This window comes from Tasmannia lanceolata, unplaced genomic scaffold (genome assembly GCF_043159265.1).
Source record: "Tasmannia lanceolata isolate RefF3 unplaced genomic scaffold, GAP_Taslan_0.1 ptg000008l, whole genome shotgun sequence".
Classification (NCBI taxonomy): Eukaryota; Viridiplantae; Streptophyta; class Magnoliopsida; order Canellales; family Winteraceae; genus Tasmannia; species Tasmannia lanceolata.
Window position 1 is genome coordinate 19,432,789 of NW_027518685.1, and position 14,879 is coordinate 19,447,667.

The following is a 14,879-nucleotide window of genomic DNA, read 5'->3' on the forward strand; positions in this document are numbered from 1 at the left end:
TTACAATATAAATTTTTTAAATCGCAAAAAATTAAAATTTAGCATTTCACTTGTCCCATAAGGAGAGGGCGAGCCTTGGCGCAACGTAACGTTGCTCCATTGTGACCTGATGGTCACGGATTTGAGTCGCGGAAACAGCCTCTCTACAAAGCAGGGGTAAGGCTGCGTACATATAGCCCTCCCCAGACCCCACAATGGTGGGAGCCTCATGCACTGGGCCGCCCTTTTTTAATTGTCCCATAAGGACAGCTTGATTAGTGAAAGGTCATATTGTGACCGTGCTCGTATTCTCAATGACATCAAATGAATTGCTTGATTCAGGTTGCATAGTTAATTAATCATGGTACAAGTCTATCGGCAGGCCTCGTTGATCCTCAAAGTAAAGGCGGGTTTATCTGTAATGGGTTTCGATCTGCTTAGTTAGACAATAAAGGAAAATGAAACCAATTAGTTGCAAAAATTGATGGACAATCCATCGAAGATACCTTAGGCCCTGTCCATTGTGGAGTTTTGAGAATTGATTTTAAGTCCAAAACTGATTATTGAACTCAAAATTAAACGCAATTTTGAGTCTAATAAATAGTTTTGGTCTCAAAATCGATTCTCAAGATCTAAACCAAAGATGGCCTTAATTTACTTGTAAATCAAATGCATATGGTCAACTGATTATCTTCATTTACCTAGAAATCAAGGCTACTGATAGGAATTGTAATAGCTTTTGACAGCTGGTTAAGTAATAAAAGACTCAGCTCAACTAAGCCTGTGTCCCAAACTAGATGGGGTTGGCTTAAATAATAAAAGACAAAGTGTCAAAATAAGGTAGTGCCAATATCAAAAACAAATTTATTGAGGCCACATACGAAACCCACGTTCCCTCTTTTGGTAATTCTAACACTCTACAACAAAAAAATTTCCTCCTTTGGCATTGTTGGGATTTCTTAGAAACCACTCCATTTCTTAGTTAGGTCTCTAACATCAATTCATATCTGAAGATAGTAATGAGTCAATGCTTTTACTATGGATAAGGCGAGTATCGAGCAAGTTGAAGAGGTGAAGCCGCATCAGCAGCCAAACTGACTTTTTCCTAAGGTTTAAGTATTATATCTTTGTTTTCTTATCCTTCTATTAGAATTGTTTTTTAAAGTGCCACATGCTAGAACAAATAGCACATGCACCATTCACCGGATTACATCATCTACGGTTTTATTGTGGTTAGAAGTTCAACCGTGTTGAAAGTTGGATGTTTCAAGGCCTCACCTTCTCTATCTTTGAAGAAATTTGGTTTGATTGGTGGGCTTTCATCAATTTTTCGGTTTAGCTTCCACTGATTTCTCTTCGATTGGTATTTATCTTGTTTTCTCTTTAATGGCTTAAATCCAGAATTGCTAGAAAAAACATTGAAGATACTTTCCATACTTATCATTATTTCTGCACCCAACCGAGAGTGTGTCCAACACCAACTACATCCGAAATCCATTTAGACATAACAAATAAACTAGCCCAAAATGTGCAGTCCCAAACACTGTTTTAACCTCGAGAACAGAATGTTTAGAACGTAATCAGTTCTTTCATGTAAAGAAAACACAAGAACACTTTCGCACTAGAATTGGGCATTGAATCCATGATGTCCTTAGCTTTCCTACACCATGAAGTTGGCAAAAAAGACAACAAAATGTTGAGCATTTAGCGTCTGAAAATTCGAATTTCCATTACATCTTCGGCCGTTAGCTCGAAGATGCACGCATCTCCTACTTCAAGCTTGTTAATAATTGCAAAGCGTCGCCAACCTCCACATAAAAATGTTGAAACAAAGCCACTGGGCTTCCTACGGTTAGATATTGTCACCGGAAATGACCTTCCTTCTGGATCTTTAAGGATGATTTGTTTCATATATTGAAACGACTCTCTGTGGGGCCCTGCAAACTCCTCCGGAATTCCCTGCAACTCAAAAAACCCAAGTGAAACACAATATCTCTCAGGAATGCACGCATTTAACAATTCAAAACCGAACCATTTTACATGAAATGGTTTGATCCCTAAGGTGCAACGTGAGTCGAGATGAGTCAACTCGAAATTCGTGTGAGTTAACTCAAACTCCCTAGTGAAATGAGGTGCCTCACGAACAACTCAAGTTAAAAAAGTTGGAGCTGTGATATGACCTAAGAGTGAAAGTTAAATATTCATGATCACTGTAACTTACGAGTGAAAACATTATTTATAGAAAGGGAAATGATATCAGCACAACCATCTTTTAATAATTGCACGATCCTAGCTTGTTTTCCTTTTTTAATTGGCTTGTGAGAGCTTTTTGGAAACTGTAATAACCATTTGATTGCTCTTTAAATACCAAAAGACAAACTGCTTCAGTGCAAATGACGAAACATGGTTGTGCTGATATCATTTCCCATATAAAGACGTGCACTCGAGTTTTTATTAGTCATCCTTCACACTTTCGAGTAAACTGGACTCCGCCCACTTCCGGGTTGAGCTGAGTTGAAGGCAATTGAACAATAACATCGAGTATTTATTTTTTATTTTTTTTAAAGATGACAATTTCATTGATATTAGAAAAGCATTGGGGACCAGGAGTCCCGTCCTGCGTTTACAAAACATCAATAAGACTGGACCGGGCATACCCAGAACCAGATAAGATAAACCTAGAAAAAGACCTTCACAACCAAAAAATAACATCGGGTATTTGCTAAAAGGGATTTGCTACTGTCCATTGTAAAAGGCATTTCGCGGAACGTCTTTTGCATGAGAGAGCAGCCCCATAGGCTCACTTTTCAACAGATTTAGTCATTATCCATGAGGTGGCTGCTCTCTCATGCAACATATGTTCCACGAAATGCCTTGTGCAATGGATGCTAGCAAATCCCTTGTTAAAATAAAGTTATATTGGACCCATACCATCTCAAATTTCATGATGGACGTACATGATAACTTCAAAGCAAATATTCATATCGTTCACGTCAAAGAGGAGAAAAGTATAAAGACTAACCATGTAGCAGCGAGTTAGATTAACTGATTTTATGGTACTCAAGAAGTGAGGAGCTTTTGGCTTGTAACAGCTGCTTCCTTCGAAACCTACCTTCTGCCCTCCTGAATGTAGAACTACAGACGCAAATCACATTCAAACACACATAAAAAACACAGAAAATCATGAGCACCCATATGTTTTTACTGTAATATGGACCCTTCATTTTATAGGCCATATTCTCGAGATGACATAGCCAGTAAATTACACTTAGAAATGAGCTCAATTAAAATATATTAATGGTTTCAACAGAGTGATTTTTCAAGTAGTTTTCTTTTAGGTTGGGCAGGTAACCCTGGGTCGGTTCTTATTTTTTTATAGGAAAACTCGAGATTCGTAAACCCGACCCGAGATAGTTTCTCGGGTCGAGATGGGCTTTTATTTTTTAGCCTAGGATAGGATAGTGACTAATTTCAAAGATTGTAAAAAGCCCAAAATTTCACACCAAAAATCTCTAAATTTATTGTTGCGCAAGAACCCGTCGCTAGAGAGCCGGTTATTGGAGACAAATAGCCTCCGGCAACCCACGGAAATAGCCCAAACGAGTGTAAGCAACAATTCAAGTATGTAGTGAAATAAATAAGGAAATCAAGAGACACAAAAGATTTACGTGGTTCGACACTTGGCTTACTCCACGGGCAATCCGGCAACTTAAATTCACTATCAATGATGGAAAATTACAAGGGTGAAAAACCCTTACCTCTCCAACAATGGTGAAAACCCCACCAACACCCTCTTCTTGCAACCCAAGCAAAAACCCAATTCTCCCTTCACAATGTCTTCACAACCCGGAAAATACCATAAAAGTAACCAAACAACCTTGGATCCAAGCTCTTGCAAGAGAAGAAGAAGACCCTCAGAGAGAAAGAAATCCCTTTCTTGCATAGAAAAGCCCTAAATCATTTCTTTAGAATCAATCCCCAACTAAAGATAAAGCCCTCCTTAGTGGGCTTGATAAAACACATTCCAAGAATGCCCCTTCTTAAAGAAGTTAATCCCAAGTGATTTTATATCAGTAATCTAATGATTTCCACCTTGATAGAAATTCACCACTTGCCATTGCAAAAATCACCAAACTCACCTTGGCATAATGCCAAGAGAAGTCAAGCTCCACTCCAGCTTCTCTCCTTGAACCGGCATATCCGCCACATTCTCTTTGGTTCCCACTTTCAATAATCTGATCATTTCGTCCTCAATGACTTCCCTAATGTAGTGATACAAGACCAATATGTGTTTGGTCCTTTTGCGATTAGTCAGATTCTTGGTCAAATAAATGACGCATATGTTATCACAAAACAAATCCATGGGTTTTGACTCAATGCACATTGCACCCATCAAACCTTAAGCCAAACCGCTTCCTTGCAAGCTTCCTTTGCCGCCATGTACTCAGCCTCGCTAGTTGATAATGCCACTGTTGTTTGAAGTTTAGACATCCAACTTATTACTCCATTAGCAAATTGAAAAACATACCTGTAGTAGATCTCCCTCAATCACGGTCATCGGCATAACTTGCATCCACAAAACGTTGAATTGATATCGAACCTTTGCTAAAAGTAATGGAATAACCATTTGTGCCTCTCAAGTACTGAAGCACCCACTTTGCCGCCTCCCAATGCATCTTTCCGGGATTAGCCATGAACCTACTTAACACACCAACATAGTGACCAATATCCAGTCTAGTGCACACCATTAGAAACATCAAAAGCCCAACAATTATTGCACAGGGAAATCTAGCCACAAGCTCCTTTTCTTCTTTTGTCTTTGGACTATCATTGGGAGATAACTTGAAATGTGATGCTAATGATGAAATTTGGTGCTAATGGAGTCTTAACCGTCTTTGCCTTGCTCATGCCAAACTTGTCAAGCGATTTTTCAACAAATTCCTTTTGTGTGAGTGACAAGGTTCCATGCCTCCTATCTCTTTGAATCTCAATACCAAGGATTTGCTTGGCCGGATCAAGATCCTTCATTTCAAACTTCTTGCTCAAACACCCTTGAGCTCTTCAATCTTAGTCTTATCCTTGGAAACTAAGAGCATATCACCTACATACAAAACTAAGATAAGGAATGCACCATCATCAAAGAATTTTATATGCATGCAATGATCATACTCACTTCTTTGATAACCAAGACCCAACATGAATGAAGCAAATGTCATGTACCATTGTCTTGGAGCTTGTTTTAGTCAATATAAGGACCTTTTCAACTTGCACACAAGCTCCACCTTGCCTTTTATAACAAAACCTTTCGGTTGCCGCATGTACACCTCTTCTTGAAGATCACCATATGTAAGAACGCCACCTTCACATCTATTTGCTCAAGCTCTAAGTCATGCATTGCAATAAGCCTAAGCACTAACCGAATAATGACAAACTTTATTACCGGAGCAAATATTTCAAAGAAATCCATGCCTAACTTTTGTGCAAAGCCTTGGGCAACAAGCCTTTCCATATACTTTTCCACATTGCCATCTACTCCTTTTTTAAGTTTGTACATCCACTTGCAACCAATTTCCTTTCTACCTTTTGGCAACTCCACCAAGTCCCACGTTTTGTTCTTATGAAGAGCTAGCATTTCTTCTTCCATAGCCTCTTTCCAACTTCGAGCATCATTTTTATTAATGGCATCTTGAAATAAGCATAGTTCTTCATCTAAGGATACCAAAGCTCTAAGAGTACCTGGGTCAATATAATCTTTGAACCGTTCCGGTAAACGAGTTTATCTTTAAGATCTTCTTTGCATAGGTTGCACTATTTCTTCATGTTAGATTTCTACATTATGGAGTGAATGGTGCTTCGAGGAGATGAGAGGAGAGGAGAGAAGATAGATAGAGAATGGCATGAATGGGAGAAGCAAAAGTTGTGTTCTCCCCTCCATGATTTCACTTATATATTAAATATAATACAAATGACCAATTTGCCCTTAAGTGGTGTGAATACATTTAACACTCCGCCTCAAGCTAGAATGCATATATCATACATTCCTAGCTTGTTACAAGCATCCTTTAACATAGCAGGCCCTAATGGTTTGGTGAATACATCTGCTAACTGGTCTGATGATCGAGTAAACATGGTACATATTTCTCCTCTTTGAATTCTCTGACGAATGATGTGGTAATCCACTTCAATGTGTTTGGTCCGTTCATGGAAGACCGGGTTGGTAGCGATATGAATGACAGATTTGTTGTCCACAATCGTGCTAGACCTGAAGGTGGAAAACCAATTTATTATAGAAAAGGCCGAAACCAAATCAGTTCCGCACTCGTATATGACATAGCCATGTATTCAGCTTCAGCACTTGACTTTATACACAATGTCTTACTTCTTTTTTGTTTTTTAATGGCAACAATGTCTTACTTCTTACTTCTCTAAGACACCATATTACCTCCAACAAAGGTACACTAACCCGTTGTGGACCTCCTATCTGCTGGAGACCCCACCCAGTCTGCATTAGTGAACCCCTCTACTCTCTCATGGCCATCTTTCTTAAAACATAAGCATTTCCCTCGTGTACCCTTCAAGTATCAGACAATCTGAATCACTGCTGCCCAATGGGATGTTTGAGGAGAATTCATAAACTAACTACCCTACAACGAAAAAGATATCAGGACGAGTAACTGTCAAATAAATCAATTTTCCACCCAACCTTCTGTATTGACCTGGATCATCCAATAAGTCTCCTTGATTTGGATGGAGCTTCACATTAGAATCCATAAGCGTAGATGCTAGTTTTATCCCCATGGAACATATCTCCTCTAGTATATCCAAAGGGTACTTTCTCTGTGACAAAGAAAGACTATAACGAGAATGTGCTACCTCGATTCCAAGGAAGTATCTGAGAAGACCCAAGCCTTTTATGCAAAACTCAGTGAGAAAGTCTTTAATCTCTGTATACCATCTTTGTCATTTCCTGTGATCACAATATCATCCACATAAACGATCAAGTAGATATATCCATCAGTGGACTGGTAGTTGAAAACAGAGTGATCATCAACGCACTGCTTCATGCCAAAGTACAGGATTGCATCACTGAACCTTCCAAACCAAGCCCTCAGAGACTATTTCCGCCCATAAATTACTTTCCTAAGTCGACAAACAGAGGAGCACATCTCCCCCTGAGCAACATACCCAGGAGGTTGCTCCATATATACCCCTCAATGAGGTCACCATGAAGGAAAGCATTTTGACATCCAGCTGATAAAGTGGCCAACCACGGTTAACAATGATAGAGATTAGAACTCGAAAAAAAGGTATCATGGCCACAGGTGAAAACGTCTCTTGATAATCTACCCCAAAGGTCTGAGAATAACCTTTGGCCACAAGACGCTCTTTGAGACATTCAACGGTCCCATCCGGAAGATACTTAATATTAAAGACTCATTGACATCCAATAGCATGTGCTCCAGAGGGAAGAGGAACAAGTTGCCACATTTTATTAGAATGGAGGGCACCCATCTCGGCCTCCATGGCAGCCCATCAACCAAGATGAGCAAGAGCCTCTGAAACTGTCTTTAGGCACAGAAAGAGTAGACACACTAAAGACAAAAGAACAAAAAAAGGTGAAAGATGCTCATAGGAAATAAACTATGAAGTAGGATGTGCAGTAGTACGAGAGCAAGTGCGAGAAGCAATAGGAGAATCATATAAATAGGAGAAGTACCTGATGGAGAATCATCCGACTGAGGAAGAAGATCAGTGGGCGAAGATGGCATGGCAGTGGGGAGAACAACCTCACGTGATCCACGTGTATAGACTTTCGGCTCAGAGATAGTAGGCCCTGCTTTAGTCTCTGTCAATGTTTTGAAAATCAGAATCAAATCGTAAATCGTAATAGGGGTCGAATCATATCGGATCATAAATTGTAAGATTTATTCATATATATATATATATATATATATATATATATATAAAGGATAGAGTTGTTGCGCTCGAGCGCAGCTAAGCTTAGCTGTGCTCGAGCACAAAAACAGGGTGGGGCCACATTTTGGGTGGGATCCAAAGCATTCATTTGATGGGCCCTTTCATGGGTAGGGTGTCCACAAAAAATCAGCTCCATTTGATCACCTTAGGGTGTCCATTTGTGGGGCAAAAAATGGACAGATATTTGGACAAACATCATCTGTCCATTTTTGGCCCCACAAATGGACACCCATTGGTGATCAAATGGAGCTGATTTTTTGTAGGCCACCCATCTATGATGGGGCCTTCCAAATGAATGGTTAGGATCACCCCCCCCCCACCAATGGCCCCACCCCACTGTTTCTGTGCTCGAGCGCAGCAACCCTTTTCTTAAATTTTATATATATATATATATATATATATATATATATATATATATATATATATATATAAACAAATGAAAAAAATAAAAAATAGCCAATTATTCATTTTTCATCCAAATTCATCAATTCCAGTAGAAACTCCCATTATTGGCCATTTAATATCATAATACAAATTGTTTGCTAACAAACTTGACAGATACTAATCATCTATTTCTCATCCAAACCCATGCATATTGGATAATAATCATAAAAAAAAAAAAACAAGATCATATCAACTCTCAAAGTCTCAAACATCAAATGGAAAATATCAATCATAAAAGCCTAGAGTCGTGGGTGTTGTCCACATAATAGTCATCTCCCACCTCAATGTAAGTAATGCCCTTAAGCACACACACTGTGGAATTCCTACTCCTTCTCTGTCTTCATACTTTTGATGAGAGGGATTTCAAAGGCTTCTTCTAATGTAGAAAGGAAAAAGGAAATGAGATCTTTCGAAAGAAAGTCTTCTTTTCCTTTATGCAAAAATTAATTTGGATAAATCGCATGAATTGTATGAATCATACGATTTACGATCAAATCGTAAGATTCAATAAAAAATCGTAAGATTCATACAAATTAAGATTTAATCATGGGATTAAAATCATTATGCATAAGATTTGATTTGAATCGTAAATCGTAAGATTTTCAAAACAATGGTCTCTATAGTAATCGTTAGTGGAGTATTTTCCTAAGCAGTCTCCAGAGAACTATGCGGTAGCGGAAGTAGCATACTGAGCATCTCAACAGAAGCTTTAGGAGGATCAGAAGAATAGGGAGTATCCTCGAAATAAGTGACATCTGCAGAAATGAAGGTTTTCCGCAGTCTAGGACTATAACAGTTGTATCCTTTTCTAGTACGAGAGTAACCCAAAAAGATACATTTTTACAGCCAAAGATACGAGGAATCAAGGGAAAAGGATCACCTAATGGATAGAGTGCAAAAAACATGGCTAGACAAAATAGAAGAAGGGAGACGATTCCCTAAGAACCAAGCCGTGAGGGCAGCATCACCCCAATAAACCTTAGGTACTCACATTTGGAACATGAGAGTGAGAGTCACATCCAATAAGTATCGTACCTTCCTCTCAGCGACACCATTTTGCTACGAAGTATAAGCACAGGAAGACTGATGGATGATACCATGTGAATCAAGAAATTGGTGAAAACCATTATAGTTAGAGAAATATTCGTTGGCATTATCAGTACGTAAACAGGAAATAGAACACTTAAATTGATTATCAATTTCAAAGTAAAAGCTACAAAAGGCATTAAAAACTTCAAAACGATCTTTAAGTAGAAACAACCATGTACTACGCGAGAAATCATCCACAAATATAACAAAATATCGAAAACCATATAAAACCAAATAGACAGTACGTGAAGGACCCCATATGTATGAATGAAAAAGTTCAACATGTCGCGATGAACGAAGACTACCACACGAAGGAAAAGACTTTCAATGGTGCTTCCCTAACTTACAAGACTAACAAGTAAACACTCAACGGAACTAGTAATAAAAGAAGATTTTCGAAGCTTCTCGGTAGGAGGGTGGCCCAAACGAGAGTGTCACTGATAAGCACCCAACAAGGGTATGAATTTTAGAAAAGAAAGAGATGAAGGATTGGGAAAGAACCTAACAAGGGTATGGATTAGAACAAGAAAGAAAGGAATATATGGATTTAGAACAAGAAAAAGAACAAGAAAGAGGGAAAGCGAATGGATGTAGGAGAAAAAGAAAGAGATTTATGGAGTTAGAACAAAAAATGATCAAGAAAAGAAGAAGCAAGAACGGAGTGAGAAAAGAAAGAAAAGAATAGACAAAGAAGGGATCTTTTTGTGCATTTCTTGTTTTAGGAAGAAGGTAGGTTTGAGGATGGTGGTAAGAAATTATGGTCGAAAAAGGGATTTGGGCAGAAGATTTCTTCCCAAATGAACTCAAAAGAGAAAGAAAGAAACGATTTGGGGTTTGAATGGAGATTTGTGAGGGAAGGAGAACCCAAAATGGGTTTGGGGACTTACGGCATACCCGTATGAGAAGAGGGGGATTCCAAGGCAAAGAATTTTTTTTCTTTCTTTGATTTACAGCAAAGGTGCATATGATAAGAGGGTTTTATGGTAGTGTTGGATGGAGTTGAGAGAGATAAAGATAAATTAGTGCGCACAAAGGTTGTGGGATTAAGGGGTCTTCCGTAAGAAAAAAAAGGGACAGAGAGTGCGCATTGGATACACAAATGCGCAAGTGAAGGAGATATTTTAGGGTGGGCGTTAGAAATAAGGGATGAAATTGAGATTGGGCTTTTCCATAAAAAAAAGGATAGAGAGATTGTAGGGATTTGGTTAGGGTTTTATGGAAAAGAGATATCGTAAATAGATATTAGGAAGAGAGATATTAGGGATTTAGTAGATATTTGGGAAGAAGATTTTCGAGGGATAGGGTTTCAGACATACACAAACGTGGGAGAGAGCGAGAGGGATGCGTGGACGAGAGATGGACAACGACTCTTCTTTTTTCCTTCTTTCTCATAGAATTTTTCTCTGATACCATGTTAGAAATGAGCTAGAGTTAGAGAGAGAAAGAAAAAGAGGAATAGAGAGATGGAGAGTCTCCACTAGGGAGCTCCTCATGTAAATGATGTATATATAGGCCCAAATAGGGGAACAATGTACAATGACTACAACACCCTCTATCTAACAAGTAATGACTAAACTACCCCTAATACATGTTATTCAAAATCTTCATCTCAAACCGAGGACTCGCCATTTTATCAAACTTTGCCTCTCTCAAGCAATTTCACAAGCACCTTATGTGCAAAATCTCGCTGCTTTGATACCACTTGTTGCGACAAGAACCACCCGCTAGAAATCCGGTTATCAGAGACTACTCAAAACAAACAATGACAAATAGCCTCGAAAACCCATGCAATTAGCCCAAACAAGTGTATGCAACAGTTCAAGTATGTATTGAAATTAAGAAAGAAAACAAGAGACACAAGAGATTTACGTGGTTCGACACTTGGCCTACTCCACGGGCAATCCGACAAGTAAAATTCACTATCGATGATGGGAAATTACAACAAGGGTGAAAAACCCTTACCTCTTCAATAATTGTGAAAACCCCACCAACAACCTCTTCTTGCAAGCCAAGCAAAAACCCAACTCTCACTTCACAATGTCTTCACAACCCGGAAAGCACCACGAAAGTAACCCAACAGCCTTGAATCCAACCTCTTGCAAGAGAAGAAGAAGAAGAAAAGCCTTGGAGAGAAAGAAACCCCTTTCTTGTAGAGAAAAGCACTAAATCACTGCTTTAGAATCAATCCCCAACTAAAGATAAAAGCCCTCTTTAGTGGGCTTAATAAAACACATTCCAAGAATGCCCCTTCTTAAAGAAGTTAATCCAAGTGATTTTATATCACTAATCTAACATTTATGTCATCAAGTGTGTATAGTTAGGGCACGTTTGGCTGCCAGGAATTGTGTTTCATGATAAATGGGGCGTCTCCAAAGGAGATGAGGGTGAAATTGCTAAAAATCAAGAAACGGAATCCCAGAAACTACTCTCCAGTGATGAAAAGTTGCTAAAAATACATAAAAGGCCATTCTGGTTTTGAGTAGAGATTTTGATTTCCGGTTTTTTAACAACTTTTCATGGCAGAAACACTAGTTTCTAGATTTTGTTTCCTAATTTTTAGTCGACTTCACCCTCATCTTCACTTGGAGATGCCGATTTATCATTAAAAATGATTCCTGGCAGCCCCAAAACGTCTACTGCTCCGTTTGGTTGCCGGATTTTTTTGGGTTCTTGGGATTTTTGTGGAACAAAAAACTTCCTGGGAGATTGTAGGAAAAAAACTCCATGGAAGTATCCCGGTAAAATAAAAATCCCATGTCTGGTTGACCGGACTATGGTGGGAAAAAAAATGCTTTGTTTGGTTGCTTGAACTATTGGGAAGAAAAAAAAAATCTTCTACAAGCTTATTTTTTGTTCCAAGGATTATTTTGGTTCTTGGGCGTTTTTTTTTTTTTCCTTCCGGGGGTTTCGTGCGATGTTATTTTGGTTCCTGGGATTATTTTGGGCCCACCAACCAAACGTGGGTTTCCTGCAGAAATTTCACAAAAGTCCCAAGAATCAAAAAAATTCCGACAACCAAACATAGCACGAAATAAAAATTTCGCATCACAAACATTATCACCTTAGTGAAAACACTTGTACCAATATATTGGAAAATAATTTGTTAGGTTATTCAAGGGATACTTAAAGAAAGTCATTGTACATGTTAGAGTGTAAAAGATAAATAACGCCTTTCTCCAACAGCTTAAGCTTTTGGAGAAGTTGGTTAGTTAACATGGTATCAGAGCCAAAGGTCTCGAGTTCAAACCACCCGGATAGCAAAAATCCACATGTGATGGTCGGCCCAAAGTGGGACCACATGTGCCACGTGTTTGCCAAGTGGGCCACATGTGCGGGGAGTGTTAGAGTGTAAAAGATAAATAACGCCTTTCTCCAACAGCTTAAGCTTTTGGAGAAGTTGGTTAGTTAACAGTACACTTCAATAAGTCAGGTCGGACGACCATACTCAAGATTGGGTCGGGGTTCACAACCTAAAACCCATGATTTCTAAACGCGAACAAGGTTATTTTCAGGTCAGGTTGTTGTGGGTCTGTAAAACCCGATCCAAGTTGTAACCTTACCTGAAGCTACCTCAACCTTGAGGTCGCAGGTTTAAACCCAAAAGAAAGTGCGATTTTTCAAAATGGCCTCATTTTGAAATCGTGTGAACGGTGCAAAGAAAAGATTGAAGAAGTTACCCTTTGAAGCTCCCACATGTTTCTCATCCTTCCTCTCTCTTTGTTTTTCCATCTTTTTCTCGTAACTTTTCTCGCATGCAGTCTTATCAAATACAGTAACATCAAAAACCATATTTCCTTGGTATCGAAACACTAAAATCTCTCCGGAACAAAGACCATGATCTGCTACAAAATCTCCCCAACCGTCTTCGAAGAAGACTCCATCGATGCCTCCTTTAACTTTCACACGCCATGACTTTCCACGACGGCTATTGAGGACAGCTATGTCACTCTTCTCTCCCACGAGAAACTTGTGAAATGCAATCGGTATGGACTGCAAGATCATACAACAAAATCTTATACTATGATTAAATTTAGATTTCTCATGTATCTCCAAATTGTTAAAGTATAAAAGATTAAATAACGCCATCCCCAACAGCTTAAGCTTTTTGAGTAATTGGTCATTTCACTTGGTATCAGAGCAGGTTCTGACTTTAAAAAGCATAAAAGACTAAATAACGCCGTCTCCAACAGCTTAAGCTTTTGGAGTAATTGGTTGTTTCACACCAATTACTATGAAATCCTATGAACCAGCCAAAGAAAAAAAATGCCTTCTGAAACAGAAAAGAAGAGGAGGAAATTAACTCACAATTTTTTGAAAAGATTCGGGAAAGATAGGCTTTAGAAACTGTGGATGGTGTGAATAGTTTTCCTTCATTTCCCAATTTGGGGTGAGTTCTTCATCACTCAACTGTTTTTTTTTTTTCGAGACCATTTCACCACTTGATTTTCTGCTTCTCTTTTTATTCTCTTTCTTCTTTTCCATCGATTGATAAGTATTATTACACAACACTTAGGAAATGTTCAAGACCCAAAATCTGCCCAGATGCCTGTAACCCTAAACTCCACCACAGAGCTCAAGCCGGTAATGAAGGCCCAGGTAACCGAATCAAAACCTCGAATTCACCACAAGATAATCAATCCACGGAAAATTTCTCAGGCTGAGGATAACAGAGCAGAGGGCAGTGATATTCCTTCCCCATTTGTAGGATAAATCCTCCCCCTCCATCCCCGATCGGATGGGAAGCTACAACCGCTCTTTCTCGTGGGGCCGGAAACTCTATTGTTTAGAGATGATATTTTCACACCCCCCCCCCCCCTCCCCCCTCTTGCAGTACGCATGCGCCCCCCTTGTAACTTGATTTGACGTGAACAGTGTTACAGTGGACGTCATAAGGGGGTCATAAGGGGGCGCATGCGTAGTGGAGGGGGGTTGAAAATATCATCTCCCTTTGTTTATATCTTTGAAAAAGGTGGGCCCCACCGATTCTTTCACAACCAAAACTCTCTCCTTTCTCAATTCTCAGTGGGGACTATGAACTCTTGTAATACTTTGAAGCCGCTCCGTTTGGTTGCCAGTTAAATTTTTGTCCCAAGGCGTTTTAGTAAAATTTTGGTCCCATCCCATGTTTGGTTGCCTTTTAGCTCTAGGGTTTTTTTTTTAATCCCACTTTTGTAATGATTGCCTTTTCATCCCATCCCAAAACAATCCCAGGAACAAAAATAAACCCATGAACCAAAAATAAGCTTAAGAAGAATTTTTTTTCTTCCTAACAGTTCAAGCAACCAAACAAAGTTTTTTTTTTCCCCCACCATAGTCCGGTCAACCAAACATGGGATTTTTATTTTACCGGGATACTTCTAGGACTTTTTTTTTCCCACCAATCTCCTGGG

The 14,879-nt window shown here is 39.1% G+C and overlaps 1 protein-coding gene across 6 annotated transcripts; it reads right to left on the reverse strand.

Annotated features, from left to right (window-relative positions):
• Positions 1 to 1,397: 1,397 nt before the first annotated feature.
• On the reverse strand, positions 1,398 to 14,248 carry LOC143884685 (B3 domain-containing protein REM5-like). 6 transcript variants are annotated; one of them, XM_077388380.1, is made up of 5 exons: positions 13,795 to 14,244; positions 13,167 to 13,479; positions 7,697 to 7,825; positions 3,002 to 3,102; positions 1,398 to 1,944 (listed from the first exon to the last, which is right to left on the reverse strand). In XM_077388380.1, the coding sequence occupies exons 1-5, from the start codon at positions 13,969 to 13,971 to the stop codon at positions 1,684 to 1,686; spliced, it is 981 nt and encodes a 326-aa protein (XP_077244495.1). In that variant the 5' UTR covers positions 13,972 to 14,244; the 3' UTR covers positions 1,398 to 1,683. The 6 variants fall into 6 exon arrangements, with proteins under 6 accessions (XP_077244495.1, XP_077244493.1, XP_077244496.1 ...); XM_077388378.1 differs by having other exon boundaries at positions 3,002 to 3,114; positions 13,795 to 14,241; XM_077388381.1 differs by having other exon boundaries at positions 1,398 to 1,938; positions 13,795 to 14,240.
• Positions 14,249 to 14,879: the final 631 nt, after the last annotated feature.

Excerpts from the sequence above, each read along its gene's own strand:
- LOC143884685 (XM_077388378.1), bottom strand. The coding sequence starts at position 13,971 with ATGGAAAAGAAGAAAGAGAATAAAAAGAGAAGCAGAAAATCAAGTGGT. Across the intron at positions 7,826-13,166 it reads ACATGTGGGAGCTTCAAAGG|AGACTAAAGCAGGGCCTACT; the intron begins GTAACTTCTTCA and ends AAACATTGACAG. Across the intron at positions 3,115-7,696 it reads GTCGGATGATTCTCCATCAG|TTCTACATTCAGGAGGGCAG; the intron begins GTACTTCTCCTA and ends TTGCGTCTGTAG.